General features: G+C 33.0%; 1 protein-coding gene across 3 annotated transcripts in view; it reads right to left on the reverse strand.

Moving 5' to 3' along the window:
* Positions 1-447: 447 nt before the first annotated feature.
* ano8a (anoctamin 8a) overlaps positions 448-12,163 on the reverse strand; it is a 62,088-nt gene continuing 50,372 nt past the window's right edge. For all 3 annotated transcript variants that reach the window (XM_061929859.2, XM_061929869.2, XM_061929851.2), the window contains one exon: positions 448-1,870. In XM_061929859.2, coding sequence (XP_061785843.2) covers positions 1,265-1,870 — 606 coding nt within the window. In that variant the 3' untranslated portion in view covers positions 448-1,264. The remainder of the gene's footprint in view (positions 1,871-12,163) is intronic.

Consider the following 12,163-nt stretch of genomic DNA (forward strand, 5'->3'; position numbering starts at 1 on the left):
CATAAATATTGATGTTAAAGATTTTTTTTTTTGTGAAGAAATGTTTAGAATTACGTTCATGAATCCAGATGGATCTCTATTACAATCCCCAAAGAGGGCACTTTAAGTTGATGATTACTTCTATGTGTAGAAATCTTTATTTATAATTGAATCACTTGTTTATTTTCTTTTTTTCCAAATAGTTCAAGAAAGACCACTACAAATGAACAATATTTTGCACTGCTATACAATTTAATAAATCAGAAACTGATGACATAGTGCTGTATGTTACTTCTTTATCTTTTTTTTTTCAACCAAAAATGCTTTGCTCTGATTAGGGGGTACTTGAATTAAAAAAAATTCACAGGAGGTACATTGCTGAAAAAAGGTTGAGAACCACTGACCTAGTATATACAATAATATAAACCAAGTCATTGTATTTTATTTAGGATTATTTCATAACTTCATTTAAATAAAAATATATTTTTTGTCTTTTTTAGATACAGTCAATAAATAATGTGAACATGTATCATAACATGGAAATCTAAGAGAACGTGTTGTGAATGAGGATCCTTGTGGACCTGGAAATTATTATTATTCTTTTTTTTACACATTTTTATTTTTAAAAAAAAACAGTTTTTCCAACGTATTCAATTTTAGACGCTTTCTCTTCTTAGTTATTATTTCTCCGGCTGTAGAAAAGACCCGCTCACAGGGCACAGAGGAGGCGTCAGTGCGACACAGTTCGCATATCGGTCACGTGACCAAAACAGCTCATGATCGGTCATGTGACTTTCTAAAAGCGGTACGCGCACCGACACAGGGTTTCGCTCTATGAGCTCGACGCATGCGCCGATGCATCGGTGTTGCCGGACCCATCACTAGTAAGCGGACTTTTAATTGCATTTAGTTAATATTTAGCATTTATGCTTAAAAAAACCTCATCCATCGTCATGTATTTCATAATAATTGTGAACGACAGGCAAAAAAAAAAAAGTGCAGTTTTCCTTTAAACCAAAAATTAACAAAATGCGAGTGCCGTTAAGAAAAGGCACTGAAGCTGAAAAGGAAACTAAAACTAAACTGGCTAAAAAGTAAACAAAAACGTGCGTAGCAGAGCGGGCGTCCACAAAGTACATCCGAACAGGACAATCTCGCTAACACAAAGCAGGTGCGGGGCAAACAGGAAGTGAAAACTACAAAATAAGAGCCCAGATAGGAACTAAGCTTTTAAACATTAAAAAAACAACAACATAAGCTTAAAAGGTGACTGCATAATTTGGCATCAACATTTTGAGCTTTCTGAATCGGGATCCCCTTTGTCGGACTCATTTGAGGGTAACTCCTCCTGACTGGAGGTGTGCTGACAGCTGACGGCCTGAGTCCCGTTAGCACACACCACGCTGCCCTCGGACTTGCTGAAGCTGAACAGCTTACCTGGACTGAATGTCCTGTTGGGGGACTGTGAGCGCTCCTGGCCGCCAGGGAGCGCAGAAGATGTCACTATCGATCCCGGCGACCCCCCGACGGCCGCCGACGGCTCCTTTTTCACCTCCGGCGACTTGAGGAACTTGAGGAATCCGGCCAGCTTGGCCTCGCCGCCGGTGGGCGACTGGGCCGGAGAGCGGGAGGAGCCGGAGGAGAACTTCCCCTGGAGAGGGATGATCTGCTTCAGCTTCATCACGTTGTTGGTCCCCAGCAGGGAGCTGGGTCTCTTGGGCTTGCCCCCCGCCGTTTTCTCGTGGTGGTGCTGGTGATGGCCCTCGGACTTGTGGTAGTCGCTCTCCTGGCGGGCCTCCGCCTGGAGCTCCGCCTGACGCTGGAGTTCCTCTTCCTCGCGGCGACGCCTGAGCTGTTGCTGAAAATGCTGCTGGGCCTGAAGCTCATGCCTCTAAACGGGGAGTTGTCGATGGAAAAGTCCAGTGTTAGAAGTCAGGGACAAACAGTATCTCACTAAAGTGACCATTCTTATACCATCTGCTCAATGGACAATACTATAGAAAGGCTATTAGACTCTTTAGCGCCACCCTAGTGGCTCCATGGAGCTTTTTCAAAAATGTATAAAAATGGAAAAAGATGAGGGAAAAACATTTTTTTGCTCTAATGTTTTATGTGAAGACAAACATGACAAAAACCTTCCTAATTGTTAAAAAAACGCACTGTTTATGTCAGGGGTCACCAACGCAGTGCCCGCGGGCACCAGGTCGCCCGTAAGGACCAGATGAGTCGCCCGCTGGCCTGTTCTAAAAATAGCTCAAATAGCAGCACTTACCAGTGAGCTGCCTCTATATTTTAGATTGTATTTATTTACTAGCAAGCTGGTCTCACTTTGCTCGACATTTTTAATTCTAAGAGACAAAACTCGAATAGAATTTGAAAATCCAAGAAAATATTTTAAAGACTTGGTCTTCACTTGTTTAAATAAATTCATTAATTTTTTTTACTTTGCTTCTTATAACTTTCAGAAAGACAATTTTAGAGAAAAAATACAACCTTAAAAATGATTTTAGGATTTTTAAACACATATACCTTTTTACCTTTTAAATTCCTTCCTCTTCTTTCCTGACAATTTAAATCAATGTTCAGGTAAAAAAAAATTTTTTTATTGTAAAGAATAATAAATACATTTTAATTTCATTCTTCATTTTAGCTTCTGTTTTTTCGACGAAGAATATTTGTGAAATATTTCTTCAAACTTACTATGTTTAAAATTCAAAAAAAATATTCTGGCAAATCTAGAAAATCTGTAGAATCAAAAATAAATCTTATTTCAAAGTCTTTTGAATTTCTTTTAAAAATTTTGTTCTGGAAAATCTAGAAGAAATAATGATTTGTCTCTGTTAGAAATATAGCTTGGTCCAATTTGTTATATATTCTAACAAAGTGCAGATTGGATTTTAACCTATTTAAAACATGTCATCAAAATTCTAAAATTAATATTAATCAGGTAAAATTACTAATGATGTTCCATAAATAATTTTTTTAATTTTTCAAAAAGATTCAAATTAGCAAGTTTTTCTCTTCCTTTTTTCGGTTGAATTTTGAATTTTAAAGAGTCGAAATTGAAGATAAACTATGTTTCAAAATTTAATTTAAATTTTTTTTGTGTTTTCTCCTCTTTTAAACCGTTCAATTTAGTGTTTTTTTCATCATTTATTCTCTACAAAAAACCTTCCGTAAAAGATAAATATCATTAATTATTAATAATAACATAGAATTAAAGGTAAATTGAGCAAATTTATTTAAGTGTGTATCAAACTGGTAGCCCTTCACATTAATCGGTACCCAAGAAGTAGCTCTTGGTTTCAAAAAGGTTGGTGACCCCTGGTTTATGTTATACATGCTTCACTGATGAGAGTATTGGGCAAGTGCCGTTTTGTCCTACTAATTTCGGCGGTCCTTGAACGCACCGTAGTTTGTTTACATGTACAACTTTCTCCGACGCTGCCACACAGACGTGTTTTATGCCACTCTATTTTTTTTTTATCATTTGGTCCACCAAACATTTTATACTGCGCACAAAGGTGAGCTTTGTTGATGTTATTGACTAACACGCTAACATGCTATTTAGGCTAGCTGTATGTACGTATCGCATCATTATGCCTTGTTTGTAGGTATATTTGAGCTCATTTAATGTTCTTTACTTGTGTCCTCTGTGTATTTAATTTATATTTGCATCGCACCCTCTGAGAAGTTTTACTAATGTTTTCCATCCATCCATCCATTTTCTACCGCTTGTCCCGTTCGGGGTCGCGGGGGTGCTGAATGTTGTAAAAATGTGTAGAATAAATATTACATTTCAACATTTCTGTCAACAAAAATTTGCGTCAGCCTGCGACACATAATCATTTTGATAGTAGGCTAAAATAGCTAATATAGACACATCATGTATTGTCTTCATTATAACACGTATATAAGACTTTTAAAGTCATTTTGATAGTAGACTAATATAACTAATATAGACATTTACATCATGTGTTTTCTTCATTATAACACTTATATAAGACTTTTAGTCATTTTGATAGTAGGCTAATATAGCTAATATCGACACTTACATCATGTGTTGTCTTCATTATAAGACTTATATAAGACTTTTAGTCATTTTGATAGTAGGCTAATATAGCTAATATAGACACATCACGTATTGTCTTCATTATAACACTATATAAGACTTTTAAAGTAATTTTGATAGTAGGCTAATATAGACACATCATGTATTGTCTTCATTATAACACATATATAAAACTTTTAAAGTCATTTTGATAGTAGGCTAATATAGTTAATATAGACACTTACATCATGTGTTGTCTTCATTATAACACTTATATAAGACTTTTAGTCATTTTGATAGTAGGCTAATATAGCTAATATCGACACTTACATCATGTGTTGTCTTCATTATAAGACTTATATAAGACTTTTAGTCATTTTGATAGTAGGCTAATATAGCTAATATAGACACATCACGTATTGTCTTCATTATAACACTATATAAGACTTTTAAAGTAATTTTGATAGTAGGCTAATATAGTTAATATAGACACTTACATCATGTATTGTCTTCATTATAACACGTATATCAGACTTTTAAAGTCATTTTGATAGTAGGCAAATATAACTAATATAGACACTTACATCATGTGTTGTCTTCATTATAATACTTATATAAGACTTTTAAAGTCATTTTGATAGTAGGCAAATATAACTAATATAGACATTTACATCATGTGTTGTCTTCATTATAAGACTTTTAAAGTCATTTTGATAGTAGGCTAATATAGACACTTACATCATGTGTTGTCTTCATTATAAGACTTATATAAGACGTTTAGTCATTTTGATAGTAGGCTAATATAGCTAATATAGACACATCATGTATTGTCTTCATTATAACACTTATATAAGACTTTTAAAGTCATTTTGATAGTAGGCAAATATAACTAATATAGACATTTATATCATGTGTTGTCTTCATTATAAGACTTTTAAAGTAATTTTGATAGTAGGTTAATATAGCTAATATAGACACATCATGTATTGTCTTCATTATACGACTTATATAAGACTTTTAGTCATTTTGATAGTAGGCTAATATAGCTAATATAGACACTTACATCATGTGTTGTCTTCATTATTAGACTTATATAAGAGTTTTAAAGTCATTTTGATAGTAGGCAAATATAACTAATATAGACATTTACATCATGTGTTGTCTTCATTATAAGACTTTTAGTCATTTTGATAGTAGGCTAATATAGACACATCATGTGTTGTCTTCATTATAAGACTTATATAAGACTTTTAGTCATTTTGATAGTAGGCTAATACAGCTAATATAGAGACATCATGTATTGTCTTCATTATAACACTTATATAAGACTTTTAAAGTCATTTTGATAGTAGGCTAATATAGCTAATATAGACACTTACATCATGTGTTGTCTTCATTATAAGACTTATATAAACCTTTTAGTCATTTTGATAGTAGGCTAATATAGAGACATCATGTATTGTCTTCATTATAACACTTATATAAGACGTTTAAAGTAATTTTGATAGTAGGCTAATATAGCTAATATAGACACATCATGTATTGTCTTCATTATAATACGTATATAAGACTTTTAAAGTCATTTTGATAGTAGGCTAATACAACTAAAATAGACATTTACATCATGTGTTGTCTTCATTATAAGACTTTTATAGTCATTTTGATAGTGGGCTAATATAGACACTTACATCATGTGTTGTCTTCATTAGGCTAATATAGGCTAATATAGCTAATATAGACACATCATGTTTTGTCTTCATTATAACACTTATATAAGACTTTTAAAGTCATTTTGATAGTAGGCTAATATAGACACTTACATCATGTGTTTCCTTCATTATAACACTTATATACGACTTTTAAAGTAATTTTGATAGTAGGCTAATATAATTAATATAGACATTTACATCATACGTTGTCTTCATTATAAGACTTATATAAGACTTTTAAAGTCATTTTGATAGTAGGCTAATATAGCTAATATAGACACTTACATCATGTGTTGCCTTCATTATAACACGTATAATTGTTTGCGGCTCCAGACATTTATTTTAAATTTCTGGTCCAATATGGCTCTTTCAACATTTTGACAGAACTTTATTGATTCACTGGTTGTGGGCCTGTGGGATTATTAAGGTTCATTAACTATTCAAACACAGTGTTACTGTTCAAACTGTGTGTAATATTACACAAATAGCAAATACTCTTGTTTAATAAAACCGTGGCCTTGTTTTTAATGAATACTTAGGCCTACTACGCTACTGTATTTTAAAGTTGCTCATTATGGTGGTATTTGGAGAGCTAAGTGTTCTTGGAGGTGGTACTTGATATACAGTAACAGCAGGGGTTCTTAACCTTTTTGACCTCAGGGCCCAACTTTTCCACTCAAATATCTCTTGATTTTAATTATATTCAACAATTATATCAAACCTACTTAGAGTTTAACAGGACATTATATGAAAGCATGTGTTAATCACAAATATTTCTTATTTATGAAACCACAGGCTTAGGTCAGGCTGATTGAAATAAAATAAAAAACAATAATCAAATATTCTCAGTTGTTGTTATTTTTTGATATGGATGTGATCTGTTTTTATTCTATATTATGTAACTTTCTGTTTGCCCGTGAAAAAGAGGTCTCAAAAGGGTGTTTTTCCCCCTGATGACATAAAGAGGAAAATAAAATGGAAAAAATATACAATTATCAATGTTAGGGTTGTGCTGATCAGTATTTCGATCATCAGTTTTGATCACAATGGCCAATCCACACGGCCACTGACTATGTGTCTCCATACACAGTGTGGAGCCGCTCCTCTGTACAACCGGTAATAATAATCACCTCCATTACGGCAAGTATACGGCATTTCTTAATATCTCAAGTATCCCTATCAAGTACCATTATCACCGGAGGGAGAGGCTAAACATGGTACTCAAGTTCTCGAAAAATTGTATGTAATAAAAAAGATTAAGAAACTAGTTTCAATATGTGTGGATATTTTTTACACTGTCAATAGCACTTATAATACATACATTGAAAAATGTATTACATCGGTTTCGGTATTGGTATTGATATTGACCGATCTCACTCATGGATGAACGGAATTGGCAGCATAAAACCCTGATCGGAACATCCCTAATCAATAGACTTATCATACTTACTGATGATATTATATACACATTATATTCTCATATAATTAAAGATAAATAATTGTATTATTTGTATTTAAATCATATTTTTTGTTGGTTTATTTTATTACAAATAATCATAATTATTTGTAATTAATTAAAATTAATTGATTTACAATTATTTGATTGATGCCAATATATAATTATAGCAATAATGGCTATGTGTTGACTAGTTTTCACAGGACAGTTGATCTATACTGCGATACAGGCTGCCTTTTTATAGTTTTACACCAGTTGTATTTCTATGGTATCGTCCCTTGAGAAGATGTCATTCAATAAATGCTGAAATAGTAGAGCTTTAAAAGGGGTCATGTGATGCAACACCAACTTTTCTCAACTGTTTCGCACCTGTGGATTTGCCATAAGTCTCAAAATGTTGAATTGTAATAATTGAGGCATTGTGATATATTGATGAAACAACCTTTGAGATGAGACATTTGGAATTTTAGACTCTTGTTTAGACTCCTTTACAAGTTCAGTATTTACAAGTTAACATGTTTATCTCACTAAATTCTGAATGAGTTTTTATGCTAATGGTAGTTCTTGATAATACATTTATATTTTTTACTCGTTTCCTTTTATTATGCTTAGAAACACTATTTTCTTATACTTTGTATGATTTTGTCCTGTTTTTTTTACTGTGTTATTTCAGTAGCTTGACTATATGGTTATTCACGCCACTACCTCAATATAAATTAATAAATATCTATGTGGTGTATACTTTATAACATCCCAGCAGGCACAAGACATTGAAACAATGTTGAGAACTTGTTGAATTAGGTCCTGACGTTGAGCAACTATAACTTAACTTTAGAACAACATGCTTTTTGGCAACGTTTATTCAACATCAGGTTGTGACGTTAATTTGACCATTGAAATGTGGTCATTTCCCAACCAATATTTTACAACACAAATACAACGTTGAAACAACGTGCTTCCTGGCAACGTTTATTCAATGTCAGGTTGCAACCATTGAATTTTGGTCATTTTACAACACAAATACAACGTTGAAACAACATGCTTTTTGACAACGTTTAATCAATGTTGGATTGTGACGTTGATTTGTCCATTGAAATTTGGTCATTTTACAACCAATATTCTACAACACAAATACAACATTGAAACAACATGCTTCTTGGCAACTATTATTCAATGTCATGTTGCAACGTTGATTTGACCATTGAACTGTGGTCATTTTACAACACAAATACAATGTTAAAACAACATGCTTTTTGACAACGTTTATTCAATGTCAGGTTGTGACGTTGATTTGACCATTGAAATTTGGTCATTTTAGAACCAATATTCTACAACACAAATATAACGTTGAAACAACATGCTTTTTGGCAATGTTTATTCAATGTCAGGTTGCAATGTTGGTTTGACCATTGAATTTTGGTCATTTGACAACACAAATACAATGTTGAAACAACATGCTTTTTGGCAACGTTTATTCAATGTCAGGTTGTGATGTTGATTTGACCATTGAATTTTGGTCATTTTACAACACAAATACAACGTTGAAACAACATGCCTTTTGGCAATGTTTATTCAATGTCAGGTTGCAATGTTGGTTTGACCATTGAATTTTGGTCATTTGACAACACAAATACAATGTTGAAACAACATGCTTTTTGGCAACGTTTATTCAATGTCAGGTTGTGATGTTGATTTAACCATTGAAATCTGGTCATTTTACAACAAGAATACAACATTGACACAACATGCTTTTCGGCACCGATTAATCAATGTCAGGTTGTGACGTTGATTTGACCATTGAATTTTGGTTATTTTACAAGACGAATACAACATTGAAACAACATGCTTTTTGACATTATTCAATGTCGGGTTGTGACGTTGATTTAACCATTGAAATGTGGTCATTTTCCAACCAATATTCTACAACACAAATACAACATTGAAACAACATACTTCTTGGCAACATTTATTTAATGTCATGTTGCAACGTTGATTTGACCATTGAATTTTGGTCATTTTACAACACAAATACAAGGTTGAAACAACATGCTTTTGGACAACGTTTATTCAATGTCAGGTTGTGATGTTGATTTGACTATTACATTTTTGGTAATTTTCCAACCAAAATTTTCCAACACAATTTCAACGTTGAAACAACATGCTTTTTGATAACGTTTAATCAATGTCAGGTTGTGACGTTGATTTGACCATTGAAATTTGGTCATTTTCCAACCAATATTCTACAACACAAATACAACATTGAAACAACATGCTTCTTGGCAACTATTATTCAATGTCAGGTTGCAACGTTGATTTGACCATTGATTTTGGTCATTTGACAACACAAATACAACGTTGAAACAACATGCTTTTTGGCAACGTTTATGCAATGTCAGATTGTGACGTTGATTAGCCATTGAATTTTGGTCATTTGACAACACAAATACAAGGTTGAAACAACATGCTTTTTGTCAATGTTTATTCAACGTCATGTTGTGACGTTGATTTGACCATTGAATTTTGGTCATTTTACAACACAAATACAACGTTGAAACAACATGCTTTTTGGCAATGTTTATTCAATGTCAGGTTGTGACGTTGATTTGACCTTTGAATTTTGGTCATTTTACAACACAAATACAAGGTTGAAACAACATGCTTTTTGACAATGTTTATTCAATGTCCGGTTGTGACGTTGATTCGACTTTGAAATTTGGTCATTTGACAACACAAATACAACATTGAAACAACATGCTTTTTGACGATGTTTATTCAATGTCAGGTTGTGACGTTGATTTGACCATTGAAATTTGGTAATTTTCGAACTAATATTTTACAACACAAATACAACGTTGAAACAACATGCTTTTCGGCACCGATTAATCAATGTCAGGTTGTGACGTTGATTTGACCATTGAATTTTGGTCATTTTACAACACAAATACAACATTAAAACAACATGCTTTTTGACGATGTTTATTGAATGTCAGGTTGTGATGTTGATTTGACCATTGAATTTTGGTCATTTTACAACAAGAATACAACATTGAAACAATGTGCTTTTCGGCACCGATTAATCAATGTCAGGTTGTGACGTTGATTTGACCATTGAATTCTGGTCATTTTACAACACAAATACAACATTGAAACAACATGCTTTTTGACAATGTTTATTCAATGTCCGGTTGTGACGTTGATTAGACTTTGAAATTTGGTCATTTGACAACACAAATACAACATTGAAACAACATGCTTTTTGACGATGTTTATTCAATGTCAGGTTGTGACGTTGATTTGACCATTGAAATTTGGTCATTTTCAAACTAATATTTTACAACACAAATACAACGTTGAAACAACGTGCTATTTGGCAACGTTTATGCAATGTCAGGTTGTGACGTTGATTTGACCATTGAATTTTGGTCATTATACAACACAAATACAACGTTGAAACAACATGCTTTTTGACAATGTTTATTCAATGTCAGGTTGTGACGTTGATTTGACCATTGAAATTTTGTCATTTTAAAACTAATATTTTACAACACAAATACAACGTTGAAACAACTTGCTTTTCGGCACCGATTAATCAATGTCAGTTTGTGACGTTGATTTGACCATTGAATTTTGGTCATTTTACAACACAAATACAACGTTGAAACAACATGCTTTTTGACAATGTTTATTCAATGTCCGGTTGTGACGTTGATTAGACTTTGAAATTTAGTCATTTGACAACACAAATACAACGTTGAAACAACATGCTTTTTGACAACGTTTAATCAATGTCAGGTTGTGACGTTGATTTGACTATTACATTTTTGGTAATTTTCCAAGCAATATTTTCCAACACAATTACAACGTTGAAACAGCATGCTTTTTGACAACGTTTATTCAATGTCAGGTTGTGACGTTGATTTGACCATTGACTTTTGGTCATTTTACAACACAAATACAACATTGAAACAACGTGCTTTTCAGCACGGATTAATCAATGTCAGGTTGTGTTGTGACGTTGATTTGACCATTGAATTTTGGTCATTTTACAACACAAATACAACATTGAAACAACAGGCTTTTTGACATCGTTTATGCAATGTCAGGTGGTGACGTTAATTTGACCATTGAAATTTGGTCATTTTCCAACCAATATTTTACAACACGGAAACAACGTTGAAACAACATACTTTTTGACAACGTTTAATCAATGTCAGGTTGTGACGTTGATTTGACTATTACATTTTTGGTAATTTTCCAAGCAATATTTTCCAACACAATTACAACGTTGAAACAGCTTGCTTTTTGACGATGTTTATTCAATGTCAGGTTGTAACGTTGATTTGACCATTGACTTTTGGTCATTTTACAACACAAATACAACATTGAAACAACGTGCTTTTCGGCACCGATTAATCAATGTCAGGTTGTGTTGTGACGTTGATTTGACCATTGAATTTTGGTCATTATACAACACAAATACAACGTTGAAACAACATGCTTTTGACAATATTTATTCAATGTCAGGTTGTGACGTTGATTTGACCATTGAAATTTGGTCATTTTCGAACTAATATTTTACAACACAAATACAACATGCTTTTTGACAACGTTTATTCAATGTCAGGTTGTGACGTTGATTTGACCATTGAATTTTGGTCATTTTACAACACAAATACAACATTGAAACAACATGCTTTTTGACAACGTTTATTCAATGTTGGGTTGTGACGTTGATTTGACCATTGAATTTTGGTCATTATACAACACAAATACAACGTTGAAACAACATGCTTTTTGACAACGTTTATTCAATGTCAGGTTGTGACGTTGATTTGATCATTGAATTTTGGTCATTATACAACACAAATACAACGTTGAAACAACATGCTATTTGACAACGTTTATTCAATGTCAGGTTGTGACATTGATTTGACCATTGAAATTTGGTCATTTTACAACCAATATTCA

The sequence above is a fragment of the Nerophis lumbriciformis genome, linkage group LG03, assembly GCF_033978685.3.
Source record: "Nerophis lumbriciformis linkage group LG03, RoL_Nlum_v2.1, whole genome shotgun sequence".
NCBI classification, from domain to species: Eukaryota; Metazoa; Chordata; class Actinopteri; order Syngnathiformes; family Syngnathidae; genus Nerophis; species Nerophis lumbriciformis.